General features: G+C 44.1%; 1 protein-coding gene across 1 annotated transcript in view; it reads left to right on the top strand.

Moving 5' to 3' along the window:
- MUSK (muscle associated receptor tyrosine kinase) overlaps window positions 1-18,845 on the top strand; it is a 59,868-nt gene that overhangs the window by 3,643 nt on the left and 37,380 nt on the right. Inside the window, exons 2-6 of the mRNA XM_083720080.1 lie at window positions 3,869-3,995; window positions 5,390-5,541; window positions 6,399-6,526; window positions 6,663-6,804; window positions 14,958-15,082. Of these exons, the coding sequence (XP_083576206.1) occupies window positions 3,869-3,995; window positions 5,390-5,541; window positions 6,399-6,526; window positions 6,663-6,804; window positions 14,958-15,082 (674 nt within the window). The remainder of the gene's footprint in view (window positions 1-3,868; window positions 3,996-5,389; window positions 5,542-6,398; window positions 6,527-6,662; window positions 6,805-14,957; window positions 15,083-18,845) is intronic.

Genomic DNA, 18,845 nt, shown 5'->3' with positions numbered 1-18,845 from the left:
TTATGTGGATCATCATGTGTCACACTAGACTTTTAAGATGCAAACAAGCTGTCAAGAAAAGCCTAGGAATGTCTTTTTTTGCAAAAAATTGGCTCAGTACAGAGCTCCAGTGAGAGAATGAATATTAGATCCCACATACCCTCCAACATTTATCCGATGAAAACAGGAACATCCTATTCCATAATAATAATAATAATAATAATAATAATAATAATAATAATACAGTCAGATCTCAGAACTCGAATGTAATCCATCCCAGAAGACCGTTCGACTTCCGAAATGTTTGAGTTCCGAGGCACAGCTTCCGATTGGTTGCAAGAGCTTCTTGCACTCAAGTGGAAGCTGCGTCAGACGTTCAAGTTCTGAGGAATGTTTGAAAATGGGAACACTTATTTCTGGCTTTTCGGGGTCCAGGAACTGAAACGTTTGACAACGGAGGCGTTCGAGTTACGAGGTTTGACTGTAATAATAATACAGTGGTACCTCTACTTACAAACTTAATTCGTTCTGGAGGTCCGTTCTTAACCTGAAACTGTCCTTAACTAGAGGCATGCTTTCGCTAATAGGGCCTCTTGCTGCTGCTGCGCCGCCGGCACACGATTTCCATTCTCACCTTGGGGCAAAGTTCTCAACTCGAGGTAACTCTTCCAGGTTAGCGGAGTTTGTAACCTGAAGTATTTGTAACTTGAGGTACAGTACCACTGTAACAACAACAACAACAACACCCCCACCCATCTAACAGGGTTGCCCCAGCCACTCTGGTAGGCTTTCAACAAATATAAAAACATAATAAAACATTAAACAGTAAAAAAAACCAGTTCCCCCTGCACGGCTGCTTCAGATGTCTTTTGAAGGTTGAATAGTTACATATCTCCTTGGCTTGGGGGCTGCATAACTCCATACTCTCTAACATTGATGAAAATTGGGACGTCCTAAGGGAAAAGGACATTCTAGTATCAGATCAGGAAGTGAGACGGTTTCTGTAAACCTGGGACTGTCCCTGAAAAATAAGGACACTTGGAAGGTCTGGATCTCAAGGACCGCAAGGATTCCAAAGGATCTTTCCTCTTACCGTCATGTGATCTGTTCCCTATGGCTGAAAACCTGAGTAGCGGTGGGTCAATCTCACCTACCCCAGCCCCTGCTTGATTCTGAGTGGTGCTTAGAAAACCAAGCAACCATCCCCCAAAATAATAAATAAATTCCAAAATTGCTCAGTCAGTTTCAAGGCAGTTTCAGATGACATCTTGTTTCTGAAGGATGTTCATCAGGATTGTGGCAGGATCTGGCTTCCTCACCAAGTGTGCCCTGAAACACCCTTCCCTGACTGCTGCTGTATTGTCAGCTGATACTTTGGTGATGACGGTGGCAGCAAAGGAGCGTCTCTCTTCTCCCTTTCTGCCCACTCACTCTCATTTTTGATGGTGGCAGGGAGACAGGAAGTGGCAGACCTCCTGCCATTGCATAAATAAATGGGTGGGAGGAGAAGGTACAGTCAAAGGGGAAGGGAGTTCTCCAGCTTGGATTACAATCTAAGCCAGAGAAGAACTTTCAAGGGGGAGGGTGACCCCCCTTTTCCCCCTCCCCCCTCCCCAACAAACCCTCCCCCCTATGACTTCTCTCAGCTCCTCTTTCTGATTTCTCATCCCATTTTAACTTCTGCATATTATAAAATTGTATACATCCTTATATTATCTATCTACTATGTTAACCCTCAATAAATTTGTGTATGTTTATTCAAAACCTGCCAAGGAGTCCAATTAAACAAAAGTTTTCTTAAACATTTTCTTTAACTCATTGTATATCATTTCCCAGAAGCCTTTTACCACTCCACAAGACCACCACATATGGTAAAAGGTACCCTCTTTCCCTTTACATTTCCAACACAGATTTGAACTAGTTCTATACATTTTCACAATTTTACTCGGTGTTAGGTACCAACGGTACATCATTTTCATATAGTTTTCCTTCAACGAACAGCCTGCTATATTCATATGTTACTTTTTTAGTGGCAATCTTTAAAAACAAATCCTCATTGTTATGTACTGAAGTTCTCACCCTGGGCCAGCAGGGGAATACTGTAGATAGTTTTCACTCAGGTCCACATATGCAAATAAGGGATCAAAAGTGACGTTCAGTGATTGGATAGTTACAGAAAGTTGTTACACTTATGTTGTACTGGAGCTCTATATAAGCAGGCTGGCTGAACCCTTCAGTTCAGTTCAGTTCTGGCCTGTGAATAAACAAGAGCTGGTTGAAGAATCGCTGTGTCGTCTGATATGTTCACCCACAATTTAGCACTCATTACTGAGGATTTCATTAGTGGGATCTCAGGTGGAAGCTGGAGACCCAAACCAGCATGTTACTAGACCCATTTGAGTGCGTGCCAGGGAACAGATAAAACCGAGAAAAAATCCAGCCTTTAGGTTTGACCATCCCTGATCCAGATCTCATCCATGCTTAGGGCTTTCTAAGAGACAGATTTTTTGACTCTCAGGTGTAAGCTTGCCTCCTCATGATGCCCATTTGGTAATTTATCTGTAAGGAGGGCAATGTTTTAACATCCTTGGATGGTATGGGGATGCTCCCAGCTGCTTGTAGCATTCTCTGTAGGGTGCTGTAGGGAAAGTGCAAAACAGATCTGTCAGCAATATCTAATTCACCCGGCACTCAATGGATGTCTTTGGCAAACGTACATTGAAAGAATTGTTTGCTGTGTGCCTTCGTACGCCAAGAAAAGGGAAAAGAATTTGCAGGAGGCGCCCTTTTGATCTCCATTAATCATAACTTTGTGACATGATATAAAAGTATTTACAGTTCTCCAAGGCCTTGGATTAAACAGGGTGTCTATATATATATATATATATATATATATATATATATATATATATGTGTGTGTGTGTGTGTGTGTGTATTTGTCAGCTGTATCACAAAATCTGCTACACCTCCAAAGAAAAAGAAGTGAAGTACGCCCTGTATTTGGGAAAGGGGGGAGAAAGTCAACTTTGTTTGCATTTTAACGAGAAAGTACCTCATTTGAACCTTGCAAAATGGAATACAACTACCTGTCAAGTAAGAAATTCTCCTAATTTTCTGCTGCAGTTCTCTGACCAAATAATGTAAACACAGGAAGGTTTACATAAAATTGCCCACATTCAAGGAAATATCACTAGAACGCATCGTATTAGGGAAAAACACTAGGCAAAAAAAATGTGCATGTTATTAGTCAAAACAGCATAAAATGGGTTATTAGGAGATGTTTGCATCAAAATGCTGATGCCACTTCTTATCTCTGAAGTTCTAAATGGCCTAGGCCTAGGGGGCATCTACTGCCGCAGTAGATTCATCTTCTACACTTAATATTTTTTAAATGAGGTCTTGCTCATTTCCACCATTTTTGGTTTTGCACACATCAGCAATTAACTGAGAATGGCATTGCTAAATTTGGAGGAGTGCCAGTTTCAGAGAAGTGTGGTTTTTGAAGGATGGCTGTCTTTCAGTTCATACATTGCTTTGTAAAGTGTGCGTTGGGTAGGATTGCCTTTAAAACTGAACTGAACGGAATTTCTCCCTCATCCCAAATTACCTGATTCTCTCTTCTTTGTCCTTCATCTTGATGACTTTCAGTTGGGTGTAACTGGTTTTGTCTTCTAATTTGCCCTGAGGGCTTGCTTTGTGCATAAAAGACAGGTATATCTCTTTTGAGTGAACTCAAGAGTCTACCAGAAGACAGGAGTGCCTGGTGTGCTCTGGTCGATGGGGTCATGAAGAGTCGGACATGACTAAACAACTAAACAACAACTAGAGTCTACCATGAACGTTATTAGTGTTCTTAAGCCATCTTTCTTTTTCCTCCTTCTGTTTGCAGCGCCCATCATCGCCGCTTCTCTTGAAACAGTGGATGCCCAAGTCGAAGAGGTGGCCATCTTTGAGTGTGTAGTCGAGGCTTATCCTCAGGCAGAGATCACATGGACTCGCAATAACATTCCCATCAGGTAAAAATTATGTGGGCAAAAGATTTTCGCATTGCCACAAATGAGTTAGCGAAAACCGATGCAAAAATACTGTTAGAGATTTAAGGAGGGGACCCTCCCTAAATCCTAGAAATTAATAAATGCTAGGATTCGGGTTATTTGGGATATGAAAGCAGAATGCAAGCTGCAGAGGAAATCCTGGCCTAGCTTATGCAAAACAACATGACCGAGCTACATCGATCAAAAGAACAATCCATTACCAATATGAGAGAACTCCTTCTCCCTTGCCCTGAGCATAGCTGTCAACTTTTCCCTTTTCTTCTGAGGAATCCTATTCAGAATAAGGGAATTTCCCTTAAAAAAAAGGGGAAAGTTGACAGCTATGGCCCTGAGATGTGAACAGAGAGTGGGGATTTGGAAGGTTGCCAGGGTAACTGCTCTGGGAGCAAGGGTGGCTGAGAGGAAGAAGGAGGAAGAAGAGCTGAGAGCCATCTTGGGCAGGTTGGCTGAAGGGTGCCTGCACTGCTTTGCGGGTTACCAGCACCTCTTGAAAGGACTATGGTGTAAGATCTGGACTCCTTTCAAATAAAATAAATATTTATACACCGCCCTATACCCGGAGGTCTCAGGGCGGTTCACAAACAAGACCACAACATATAACATCAAACCAAAAACAATATCCCAATTAACTCCCCGCCCCCAAAAGAACCACATTCTAAAAGAAAATTTGATTTCAATAAGTTCAACCAAAGGCCTGGTAAAAAAGGAATGTTTTTGCCTGACGCCTAAAGCTGTATAATGAAGGCACCAGGTGAACTTCCCTGGGAAGAGCATTCCACAGATGGGAAGCCATTGCAGAGAAGGCCCCGTTCTCGTGTTGCCACCCTCCGGACATCTTGAGGAGGAGGCACATGAAGGAGGGTCTCAGAAGGCGATCTCAGGGTCCGGGTAGGTTCACATGGAAAGAGGCGGTCCTTGAGGTATTGCGGTCCTGAGCCGTTTAAGGCTTCATAGGTCAAAGCCAGCACTTTGAATTGGGTGAATAAACCATTTTTTCTTCATGCCACGACGGTCTCTGCCGTGTCTTCAGTTCTTCAAAGGAGCACAGATCCAGTGTGATTACCTGGGACCCCATGGGTTCTTGCCACTGCAAGAGAGGGGCATGCACCCAACATTTGTAACCAACTTAAGCTCCACAGCTATTTTTCTGCCAGTTATTACTCCCCACCCTAAGTTTGTATTTGCTGGTGCCACACATTAATTTCCACCCATTTTTGAAAAAAAGAAAATAGGTTTACGCCTATTTCACATATGTGAATGTGATAAGCCCACATTTCACAACAAGTGAATAAGCTCAGGTCTGCAACATGCATCTTTTAAAATGCCCCTTTAATGCACTTAAATGTATTTTTCAGGTTCTTTGACACACGGTATAGCATAGAGAAAAATGGGCAGCTCCTGACCATTCTGAGTGTGGAGGAAAGTGATGATGGAGTCTATTGCTGCACTGCAAACAATGGTGTAGGGGTACCAGCAGAAAGATGTGGTGCATTGCAGGTGAAAATGAGTGAGTATACACCCGCCATACTGAACGTATAGTTGGCTTTGTCCTCACATGAAAAAGAAATGGCGCTGTGAAATTTTCCATTGTGAACTTTAAAACGTTTTTTCCCCAGAGCGTTTTTTTATAGCTGTGTAGATGCAGCCTATGTTTCAGTCTATTTCTGCCCTTGGGATGCATCTGTGATTTGGAACATGGTTATGAATTGCTCATAGCTGTGGCAGTTGCCTCATGAGACACCCAACTTCGGGGATGTGTAGTCAGGATAACTTACAGTGAGCCAGTGTAGTGTAGTGGTTAAGAGCGGTAGCCTCATAATCTGGTGAACCGGGTTTGATTTCCCGCTCCTCCACATGCAGCTGCTGGGTGACCTTGGGCTAGTCACACTTCTCTGCAGTCTCTCAGCCTCACTCACCTCACAGAGTGTTTGTTGTGGGGGAGGAAGGGAAAGGAGGGTCTAGAATGCTTTCTGAAGGCACCGTGTCAGCCAGCTGCCATTCCGGTTCCACCTCCTTGTCTCCCATTATTTCCCAACTTTTCCCTCATCTGCCTCTGAGCTGTGACCTCCCTCAAACCCCTGTTGTAAATCTATACTGTCTCCCTCTTCCTCCTCCCTGGAAGGTTCAGCCTGGGGAGGCGGTCTCCACCATTCCTCCCCTGCCCAGTCCCTGACAGGGGTTTAGGGAAAGCTTTGTTTCTGCTCTGAACTATAAGAAAGTGAATGTACCTATAGCACAAATAGTGAGAGTAAAACAGGGCTGTTGTCTCCCCCACCCTCCTTTTTATAGTCTTACTTGACTTTTGATTATGATTATGTGTCAGCTATCGCTATCTCCATCTCATTTTGACCTTTTTCGTTTTAGAACCCAAAATAACCCGCCCACCTTCCAATGTGAAAGTAATAGAAGGCCTGAAGGCTGTTCTTCCATGCACTACGATGGGGAACCCCAAGCCTTCAGTATCGTGGATCAAAGGAGAAAATGTTATAAAGGTGAGCAACCCGTTTCAGGTGTGAGTGGTGGCTCTGGGTTCAAAATACCCTTATTGACCCATTGTCTGAAAGCTCCTTAGCCCTGGTGTAGAGCAAATCCCTTCCTTTCTCACTCTGGGCCCTTTTTTTGTGGCAGGAAAATGCTCGGATTGCTATTCTTGAATCAGGCAACTTGAGGATTCATAATGTTCGAAGAGAAGACAGTGGTCACTATTGGTGTATGGCAAAGAACAGCCTTGGGACGGCGTACTCAAAGCCTGTAACTTTGGAAGTGGAAGGTGAGTGATCCATAATAATAATAACGTCACTAACATGCCACATAATCATATTAGCAATGATACGTAATCACACGGTCTGAAAAGAACTGAATATGCTGTGAGATGCGGGTGGCGCTGAGGTCTAAACCACAGAGCCTAGAACTTGCCAATCAGAAGATTGGCGGTTCGAATCCCTGCAACGGGGTGAGCTCCCATTGTTCGGTCCCAGCTCCAGCCAACCTTGCAGTTCGAAAGCACGTCAAGTGCCAGTAGATAAAAAGGTACCGCTCCAGCGGGAAGGTAAATGGTGTTTCTATGTGCTGCTCTGGTTCGCCAGAAGCAGCTTTGACATGCTGGCCACATGACCTGGAGGCTGTCTGCAGACAAACGCCGGTTTCCTTGGCCAGTAAAGCAAGATGAGCACTGCAACCCCAGAGTCGTCCGCGACTGGACCTAACGGTCAGGGGTCCCTTTACCTTTCATGCTGTGATAACAATGACAGAGATAGAAGCAAACACACCTTATGGGTAATGTATACGTGGAACCACAATCAGCAATTTCTAGGCAGTAGCCATTGGCTTTTGTCTCTCTAAATGAGCCTTCATGTCCTCAATCCAATATTAATTGGCAGAACTTTCTGACTGTAGCTGGGGAGGAAGCATTTTGAGGTCCATCTTGGGCACTCTGCCATGTTGGACCCCTGGTGACTACAGTGGTACCTTGGTTATCAAACTTAATCCATTCTGGGAGTCCGTTCAACTCCTGAAACCATTCAAAAACCAAGGTTGGGTTTCCGATTGGCTGCCGGAACTTCCTGCACTCAAGCGGAAGCCACATCGGACCACTGCAGAGAGGCCTGGCGTCGTTCAGCCCCTCACAATTAGGGGGCTCAGCTCCTTTTCCCCATACTTTGCAGGGAGGTGAAGTAAGTTGTCTCCAGCCCCGTAGGAGCTGGAGCCTATGATCACCACCCAACCAACCACGACTGCTCTCAGTCCTCTCTTCTTCAGGCTTAACATAAATATGCCTACATTTACAAAAATAAGAATTTTTTTATTTTTATGGTACTTCCAACTGTGACTACTTTCCCCTGTGCACAATCATCCATATTTGATAATGAGTATACCAACTAACCTTGCCCATCTCTTTTTAATACTTTCCTATAGATTATTATTATTATTATTATTTGAAGTTGGCAGCACTTTTACAACAATTTATTTGCTTCTAAATGTCCAAAATATTCAAATTCTGAACACTATGTCCTTGATACATTCCTCCCCCGCACTTAAATGATTTCTTAATTTATAAAACTGCCACTAATGGGGACGGTCTGCTTCAAAATAATCTCTTTAATTCGCTCCGACTAATGCACAGACTGTTCTGCACTATGTTGCAAAATCGTACAAATACAACACTTCACCCGAAGGGTTTATCTGCTTGCAGTACTGGAATGCTCATTCTAAATAAACAATGACAAAAGGGATACAGACTAAAGGCCTTAAAAGTCTTTTGCAGATGTTCCAAACTTGCATTGCTCCCCCCCTTAAGGAATTATGATATTTTAACACAGCTCTTGCTTTAATTCTCCCTCCTATCAAAATTAAGCATTGCACTTAAGATGTGGTCATGGTAGTAAGTAATTTGGTAGGTTATTTAATAAATTGTGGCATATGCAGGGCTTGTTTGTTTGGAGAACTTGGAACATTCATCTCTTTTATCAACTTCTTTGTTGTGCAGTTCTTAATGAGAGAAATGCAACAGACGGAGGTATTTTCAGACCATGTGTGCTGTGTTTTAGTGATTATAGCATTAATGATCTTTGCAGTGGCAATATTCCAACCCGTCAACTCTGTTTGGTTGATGACACTAACAACAGCTCAATGGAACTGATGGAGGAAAGAGAACATACGAGAAATTTGGCATGGCTGAATCTTGCAAGCCACTGTATACTCGGTAGAACCCCATTAATCAAAGACAATTTAATCTAAACACCACGTTGCACAAGTTCATTCTGTGCATTCACTGTGTATTCACCCCACAGAGCAGTATAAATGTAACCTCGCGTGGCTGGCATACCTATTTATCCAAATTTCCAATTATCTGAATGATTTGGAAGTCAGCCAGGATAAATGGTTGCGCGTACCTCATTGGGAAACGGCTCCCCCTCTCACACGCAATCTGCATGGTTTAACAAAGTGCATGTCTTAAACAGGGGCCTTTGTAACAATTATGATGATGCATGTGGGTGTCACAAAGCTGTGGCAGTCTCAGAAACTCACGGTCATCCACAGGACTGTGCTTTCTGTTAAGTTGTGGGTAAACATATCAGACAACACAGCGATTCTTCAAACAGCTCTTGTTTATTCACAGGCCAGGCCAGAACTAAACTGAAGGGTTCAGTCAGCCTGCTTATATAGAGCTCCAGTACAACGTAACTGAAACAATTTTCTAAAACTATCCAATCACTGAACGTCACTTTCGATCCCTTATTTGCATAACTATCTACAGTATGTCCCTGCTGGCCCAGGGTGAGAACTTCAGTACATAACACTTTCCACATTACAAAATCCAGAGAAACTAGAGAACTCGTTGGGCTCAGTCTAGTGTGCAACAAAAAGCAAAGTCTGTGTGAAAAGGACTTGATATGTGGGCATGACTGATGGCACCTAAATGACTTCAGCAGATCTCACAAGCTAAAATTTCCCCCCTGCTTAATCATTAGTCCTTGGCAGGGGACATGCAAGAACTGCAACCTTCACAATGAAGCTCAGAGGAAAGAGAAGTCCTTCAGCTTCCTCTTCTCTGGACCATGTAATGTCTCTTGACTGTCATGTTTCTTCTCATGCACCCAAGTCGGCCCTGAATTCCTTGCTTAGGGGAGTTAGATAAATGTCCTCAATAAACTTGAGGGAAAGTCGCTTCTCAAGTTGTCCACTGTGTATCTCCAAACCCTCATTTGCTGTGTTAACAGAATGTTGGGCTTGGAACAGGGGGAAGTTTTCTGTATGTGGAAATTGGCAGTGAGAGGATACTTAATATTTCCCATGCGAGCCAGTTCTCCCCACTGAAAGGGCTGCATCTGGTTATTTTTGCCCCCTCAGTGCTGGAAACCAGTAAGGAAAAATAAATCCATACAGCTTGGGGTGCATTTGCAGGGGAGAATAATTAGTGTTGGTGGAAACTGGTATCCCCTAATGTGCACTGGTTCTTTCTTTGTCCAAGGAGATCCTTGGAAGACTATGGTGGTATATAAATGCCATAAATATATTAAATGTTATTGGAGATACGAGGAAAACACAGTGCTTGGTTCATCTCCTTTTGTTGCTGTGTCTGTGGGAACCTTGGGAACAAATGAATTTTTGGTTTCGATCAGAGTGAGATTTCATTTAGTTCACTGCCCAGCCTGTGTCTTTGGCCTCCAACAGATGCTGGGCCCAATCCACCAAGCCCTTCTTTTACGAAAGCCTTTCCCTGCCTCCACTTCTTTTAGCAGGAGGCTTCCAGATTGACTGTGTGAACTTCACAACAAGTAACTAGGCAATAACTTGACCTCCTGTCCTGATTCACTTAAGACTTTGGGGCCCCATCAAAACTTTGCAGTGATGGTGGTTGTTGTTATTGTTGTTGCCATTTTAATTATTCTTTACTATTTCCCTGAAGCATATCATCAAACTTTGATGGATATGCAGAATGCTGTTGGTATTTTTTAGTCAGCCCTGTAATATTTGCTGTGGCAAACTTTACAAAGGACAGAGTGTGGAGAATTAAACAAACAGACTTTAAAGCTTTGTGCTTTAAAGCTTTGTGTCCAAGCATTATTTGTGGGATGTGAAACACAAGAGCAGTCAAGTACAACATTCCTAGAGTGTACATGTTTACACACGGGGAGGAATGTTTGTCCAGCCAGCAGGTAAACTTCCTGTTTCCTTCTGGGCTGGGACAGACTTCCTCTGCATGTGACTAGAGGTGGGTGTGGCCTCACCTGTGCAGGTAATGACAAAAGCACAGGGCAGGGCAGCCATCTCTTTCTTTTGACTACATGCATCAAAAAAGCAACATATGCTTAGCCAAAGAAGCCCTCTTGGCTTCCAGCCAAGAGGAGACAAAGGGACTGTCTTCTTATGAGATAGTTTCTAGGTATATGTTTCTTTTCTAAGCTAAGTCTGCCTTCTGAGATCCTATTGTGAACAGAATGATATGTGAGCAAACTCTTTTTATACTTTTGTAGAAGACTGTGTCGTGTCTTATCTTTTATGAGGGAATAAGGGGAAAATACCAGAACAGTTATTATAGAGGCTTTAGCGAGCCTGAGCAAATGCATCTGCTGCAAGTTTAAAAAGGGGAATGTTATTCTGCTAAATTGTGGAACTTATTAACACAAGTTGGGAAAGGCTATAATCAGACAATATATCCTCTCCTTCATCCCTGAACATTCCCACATTATTATTATTATTATTATTATTATTATTAGTCCCAGTGTGGCGTATTGGTTAGAGCAGGGGTAGTCAACCTTTTTATACCTACCTCCCACTAATGCATCTTTCTTGATGGTAAAATTTCCTTACCGCCCACCAGTGCTCGATGGAAGGAGGATTCAGCTTGTGTCATAGAACCCCCTACTGCCCACCTAGAATCCTGAAACACCCACTAGTGGGTGGTAGAGACCAGGCTGACAACCTCTGGGTTAGAGTGTTGGATCAGGACCTAGGAAAGCAGGGTTTGTATCCCCACTCAGCCATGAAGCTCACTGGGTGACCTTGGGCCAGAGACTGTCTCTCAGCCTAACCTACCTCACAAGGTTGTTGTGAGGATGGAATGGGGAAGATGAGAACCATGTACCCCAAATTGAGATCCTTGGAAGACTATGTGGTATATAGCTAAAGGTAAAGGGACCCCTGACCATTAGGTCCAGTGACTCTGGGGTTGCGGCACTCATCTCGCTTTATTGGCCAAGGGAGCCAATGTACAGCTTCCGGGTCATGTGGCCAGCATGACTAAGCCACTTCTGGCAAACCAGAGCAGCGCCCAGAAACTCTGTTTACCTTCCCGCCAAAGCGGTACCTATTTATCTATTTGTACTGTAACGTGCTTTCGAACTGCTAGGTGGGCAGGAGCAGGGACCGAGCAACGGGAGCTCACCCTGTCATGGGGATTCGAACCGCTGACCTTCTGATCGGCAAAGCCCTAGGCTCTGTGGTTTAACCCACAGCGCCACCCGCGTCCCATGGTGGTCTATAAATCTCATAAATAAATTAAATGATAATAATAACTTCCCTGTGGAAGCCCACTCTTTAATACTGAATCAGAGCAAATAGCAATCCACAAAAACCTGAATTGCTACAGTGTTAAAGAGTAGGTTTTCCTAGGGAAAGGCGCAGGGCAAAACAAACAAGGAAACAACCAACCAACAGCAATGCTCGGACTCAGAGCTTTAAAGTGCAAACCTGTGCCTAGAACCCGCAGGGCAAAAGGGATGAATGGAGAAGCCCACAGTCTTGAGACATCTTTAAAACAATTATTACGGTGTACTATTTCCTGGACTTGAGTCATCAGATGCTCTCGACAGCTGAGCCAACAGACTTGGCTTACCTTTAACTTTATACATGCGGCTAAAGGCTTCTTTACGTGCACAGAACAAAGTCTGGCATGAAAAGAACTTCCTCCCTCATTTCCTTAGGAAGGTAATTCGAACACATCTTATCCTTCCATGCACTTGCCCTTAGGGATTTGCTGCTGCGAATATAGAAATGAGTCGTTGTATTACATTGGTTTTCTACAGGGACGCCAGACAAAAATTCTTCACATTTTGTTTCGGTCTCTGTATTATGGATGTGTCTAAAGAGGTTTCTTCTGATAAAGCGTGTTCTCCATAACAGAGAGCACGTGTTGTGGTTGGGGGATACAAGCCACCCAGTTGTTGCTGGGGAGATTTGGATAAATCCCAAGCAACAAGTGGTTAAAATTGGGGTGCTGGGGAGTTTTGATTGTTGCCAATTTGAGGAGGGGTCAGAGTCCTTAAATACAGGACGCCCAACGCTGGGCGTCCTCTTGGCTGTTTTGCACTGGATCACCCGCCCACCCTTCCTTTAATGGGGGGGGGGTGTTCTTGATCGCTTGACCTTGCTATGCCTGTCATGGGGTCGTCTGCCTTGGTGCAGGGGCCTGGTAGGAATTTTGCCATCTGGCTGATTGGCTGGTGCCATTTGGTTTTTGCCTACTGCGTAGCAAATCGTCACAACTTGTAAGGTTGGTGGTTAGGCATTGGTTATAATTGGTTGGTGGAGGGGTAAGTGCCTACCCCTCCAATGGTGGTGCGGAAAGGGAATTCCATTAAAGAAATCCAGAGGCTTTGCCATTCTTTTCGTCCTTGTCCCTGGCATCGGACTTGGGCCGTGCAAGCCCCACAGGAACATGAGGGTGAGAAGTGAGGGACTGAGGCCCAGCTTCATTTTCTCACCCAATACTTGTTTCCCACGCTGGCTTCCGCTGGAATCCGGAAGTCAGTTCTGTCCCTGGGGCAAGGATAGATAGTCATAACCAATGCCTAAGCAGCCACTCACATTTTTTGTATTTGAATAAAGTTGTGGCCAAAATTATGCCAAAAACCTTAAACAAAAATATGATGTGTGATGTGTGATTTTTTTGGGAGGGGTGGCATTGTGGGACTCAACACGCAATCTACTGGTGGAATACATGCAGTATGATTCCCCATCACTAAATGAATCTGCAACCTATTTGATTTAGAGGGGCTGGCTTGATTCTGTGACGCGGAGAAGAAGAATGTCTGCTCCTCCAGATCAGGGCAGTCTAGCACACATCCCAAGGGCCACGTGTGGCCCTTGAAGCCTTTTCTGGCTTTTGCCTGCTCAAACAGTAAAAAATGTAAAAAAAAAAAAAGAATCATAGAGTTAGAGTACCCCGAGAATCATTGAGTCCAACCGCTTGCAATGCAGGATTACGCAGCTGTCCCATATGGAGATCAAACTTGCAACCTTATCAGCACCAGGCTCTTACTGGCTGAGCTATCCAGGCATGACTGGGGATGCAATTTGTATAATTTATTCATGCAACAGAAGCCAACTTTTTGACAGAAACCTTTATTTTAGCATGATAGATAGTTTTGGTATTTCTTTTGTGGGGGGTGCATAATTCTGTGTACATAATTCTGTGTACAGGACTGTAGAAAACACACACACACACAGTGCACCCTCTGGTTACATACCACTCTGGTTATGTAACTTTCAGGCTACGAATGCTGCAAACCCAGAAGAGTATTCTTCTGGGCTTTGCCGCATGCGCATGCACAGAAGTACTCTATCGCACGTGCATAGAAGAAGGCCTCTGGTTATGGATTTTTTGGGGTGCGCATGGACCCCCGGAATGAATTAAATTCGTAACCAGAGGGTCCACTGTATATGCGCAAAAGTACAACAAACTGAGGGACACGGGTGGTGCTGTGAGTTAAACCACAGAGCCTAGGATTTGCTGATCAGAAGGTCGGCGGTTCAAATCCCTGGGACAGGGTGAGCTCCCATTGCTCGGTCCCTGCTCCTGCCAACCTAGCAGTTCGAAAGCATGTCAAAGTGCAAGTAGATAAATAGGTACCGCTCCAGCGGGAAGGTAAACGGCATTTCCATGCACTGCCAGAAGTGGCTTAGTCATACTGTCCACATGACCCAGAAGCTGTACGCTGGCTCCCTCAGCCAATAAAGTGAGATGAGTGCCACAACCCCAGAGTCAGCCACGACTGGACCTAATGGTCAAGGGTCCCTTTACCTTTACCTTTTACAACAAACTGACACATTGGTAGTGGCGCCCTGCCTGTGGATGAATACCCTATCAGATGTCAAAGAGATAAGCAACTGTTTAACCTTTAGAAGACATCTGAAGGCAGCCCTGTTTAGGGAAGTTTTTAATGGTTGATGTTGTATTGTGTCTTTATTATTTTGTTTGGAACTGCCCACAGTGTCTAGGGCAACCCAGTCAGATGGGCACCATATAAATATTATGATTATGATGATGCTTGTTTTTTGCTTTCAGTAATGATTTGGTTTTACCTTGGATTAGCTTGACTTTCAGCTGTTTGATGTGCTTTCCGACAGAGAAATCCCCAGAGTTTTGACCAGTGGCTGACCATGAATATTAACCACAACTTTGTCTTCTTCCATATACAGTTTTCGCTCGAATCCTGAAAGCTCCCGAATCCTACAACGTCAGCTTTGGCTCTGTGGTGACGCTGCGATGTGCAGCAACAGGCATTCCAACCCCTACGGTGACATGGCTTGAAAATGGAAAAGCCGTAAGTGTTTTTGCAGTTGCTGGGAACATGTGTGATTCTTCAGCTGAGGTCTGCAGGCCACATGCTGTCAGCTGGACCTTGAGGAGGCCGGGGAGTAAAAAAGGAAACACGCAAGAAAATGCCAAAGGCTTTTTGAAATATACTCTGAGTCGAGAGTGGATTTCATGCTCTTTATTCAGCTCATAGTGGTGAGAGGAATGAATGTTCCCCCAAAATATCTGCTTTATATACATTATTTACACAATGGGCTGCATGTGATTGGCTAATTCCAGGATTCTCCTGTAGCCCAATCAGGTTGTGGATTCACTTCCACCTGGAGCTGGATTGGGTGGCTCCTGGAGACCAATCATACTGCTGCATTGTTCTAAGACCAATCAGACTGCTGCATTTTGCATCCGATTCAACTCAGTACATAACACTTTTGCAAAGTAAATAGTGATGCTGAATGAAAACTCAACTCTTTCTACCTTCCAATGGAGCTAGACTGAATGACTTATCAGCCCTGTATCAGTTTTCACTGACACGTACCTAGTTGATGTGAAGCATCCACTTGCTTCGATACCCTGTGGAGCCTGGCCAGTCTTTTGTAATGATAAATACTTAGTTCCTGAGCCAGGTCACAGGCTCACCCTATTCAAACACAGACAGACATACCCTTAAGACAGGATTTGTGAAGGAAAAGACAATGGGGAGGCTTTTCCATTTTCCTTTGACCTTGCAGAGAAAACATTTGGTCAGTTTGGGAATCAAAAATGGTTCCAGGTCTGCCTTCCTGTGCTGATCTATGTACGTGCTTGGTTGGTACATTTATGAACATTTATTATATATCTAAGACTTTAAATTATTATCACAGCACGAATATAGGCCATACCCAAATAAAAGCCGCACCTTTAAACTTGAAGGGGGGAAAGAAAAAAAGAAAAAATATGCGAATATAATTATCTGGGCTTGGCTTCCCGGGAGGAGGGTCTGTAGCTGGGCATGCAAAGATATGCCCTCTGTTAGCGATGCTCAGGCTCAAGTGCTGATCATTCTGTAGCTGAAACTGCACCACCCACCCACAAGAGTGCAGAAGTACAAACAATCATTGAGGGAGGGGTAAACTAACTGGGCATAAAGAAGCCCAATGAGAATATACTCAGGGGCCACAGAATAAAGGTAAAGGGACCCCTGACCATTAGGTCCAGTCATGACCGACTCTGGGGTTGCAGCGCTCATCTCGCTTTATTGGCCGAGAGAGCCAACCTACAGCTTCTGGGTCATGTGGCCAGCATGACTAAGCCACTTCTGGTGAACCAGGGGAGCGCACGGAAACACCGTTTACCTTCCCGCTGGAGCGGTACCTATTTATCTACTTGCACTTTGATGTGCTTTCGAACTGCTAGGTTGGCAGGAGCAGGGACCAAGCAACGGGAGTTCACCCCGTCGCGGGGATTTGAACCGCCGACCTTCTGATCGGCAAGTCCTAGGTTCTGTGGTTTAACCCACGGCGCCACCCACATCCCTAGAATACACACAGAATACCGTGTGTCTATTGGAGGTGGGGAAATAGAAAATGAGATTGATGGGGATTGAATGGAATGAAAGCGAACATGGCTGGCTGGAACTCTGAACAGGAGCACTTTGCCCTGCAACCTTCTGTTGCAGGCCCCACTTGCACTTCCTTAATTTTGTTGAACTTTGTTATCAGTTACAAGGCATTGCTCTCTCTCTCTCTCGAAGGAATGCTACGAACTGAGTGCATGGGGACCCACGATAGGGAAGTATCAGCTTTCCCGCCAAAGTACTGCTCTCTGCATTCTTTTTGCCAGTGGAATGGGTGTAAAACTGGATCTGAATTTGTAGCCTAAATATATACTTGATCTTGTCTCAAGTTTAATTCCTAAATTGATTTTTTTTTAAGGATTTAAAAAAAAGCGATTTCTTGAGAGTGAGTGACAGGATTTTTGTACGAAATAAATTGTCATAATTTACCAGGGTCTCACATTTCAAGTTGAAAAGCTGCCCGGACTTAAAAATGCAGTCCCTTGCAATGTTCACGAGGTTTCCTGCAGCTATTTTCTCCTTGTTTCCACGGTGCAAATGGCAAAGAGTGCAGCGCTTAACTGTCTTTCAAGCTGGTCTGAAGTTAGCTGTGCCAAGGCAGTAAGGGATTGTTATTACCTAATGGGAGCTTGGCGACAGCTTACCCCTAGAACTGAAGCTCTTTTCAATTCTCCCTGCGTTTATTTCCCTGTCCCTGTGAGTTCTATCAGCGAACGTGGCAAGGAAAGTCTCCTTGGCTGTGTGGTCCAGGCTGAGAGCGAAGCCTTCTGACTCAGCCTTCCGAGTTCTCACATTTCCTTTCCAAAATCTGCAGCCAGGACGGAAAGCCACACACACACAAATTTCCCTGACTTGACAGGGTCCCTTTAAGACGAAGAGGAACAGAAGGGAAAGGAAGTTCGAGGGGCCATGTGGGGGCCATCTTCAAATATCTTAAGGGCTGTCACATGGAAGATGGAGAAAGCTTGTTTTCTCCTGCGCTGGAGGATAGAACTCAAACCCATGGCTTCAAGTTGCAAGAAAGGAGATTCTGACTAAACATCAGGAAGAACTTTCTGACAGTAAGGGCTGTTTGACAGAGGAACGGTCTCCCTCGGGAGGTGGTGGACTCTCCTTCCTTGAAGGTTTTTAAGTAGCAGTTGGATGGACATCTGTCCTGGATGCTTTATCTGAGATTTCTGCATTGCAGGGGGTTGGACTAGATGATCCTTGGTGTCCCTTCCAACTCTATGATTCTGTAAATCTGGATCTGGTCCATATGTTGTCATATGTTGTCATATGTTGTCATACGTGTGGAGGAAAACCTTAAACGCATTGCAGAGTTCAGCAGAGTTCCCAAAAATAGACCAGAGGCAATAGTCATAGCTGTCAACGTTTCCCTTTTTTAAACGTTTCCCTTAATCCGAATAGGATTCGTCGCAGGAAAGGAGAAAAGTTGACAGCTATGGCAATAGTACTTCATTCAACAGAGCTTTACTTGTGCTGAAGGCAAATGTAGTGTAATGGTTATCAAATCCAATACAATGAGGTTTGGTTCAGTCCATACAAAATCCAGTCGCAGCATTTATAAACTTAACTCACAATAAGACTAAACCTTAGCACTAAGCATCCTATGTACAGAAACAGAAACACCACACCAGAAAGGAAAGAGAGAGAAGAGAAAAGGTAAAAACCCAGGCTCCTTCTGGCCTATATTTATAGTCACCATGACCTCACTTGGGAGAAAACTAATTCAAAGCAGCTGTACTCAGCTTCTCTGAAGGTATAACCCAAACAATCATTAGCCCTTCTGCCCCTGCTTCTCTCATACAGAGAAACTTCTAGTAGCTTCTAGAATTAATCAGAATAGGAAAGCATAGGAAAGATCTTTACACATGAGATCAATACTTTCGGCACCAAGAAATGCAATCTGACACACATGTCTCGCTGAAAGTGCATCATTGACCTCCTCCTTGACTGCAGGGAAATCTGCCTTTATCCTATGGCAAATAAGGAAAAAACAGTTTAAACCTGGGACTTTATTAAATCTGGTGCATTTGCCTCTGACACTATAGCACCTCAATGAACTCAATCAGAACTGGGTTCATGACCTTGAGGAAATTGCTTCTGCACACTAAATCCAGAGAAGTGATTTCTGACTAAAAGAACGACCTGGTTAAATATTTCGCTCAATGAAATATTTGGACAGAAACGGGAAACCTGACAACCTGTGGATTAA

Source organism: Podarcis gaigeae (assembly GCF_964106915.1).
Source record: "Podarcis gaigeae genome assembly, chromosome: 17".
In the NCBI taxonomy this organism is placed as follows: domain Eukaryota; kingdom Metazoa; phylum Chordata; class Lepidosauria; order Squamata; family Lacertidae; genus Podarcis; species Podarcis gaigeae.
The sequence above is the reverse complement of the archived record's forward strand: the minus strand, read 5'-3'. Positions and strand labels throughout refer to the sequence as shown.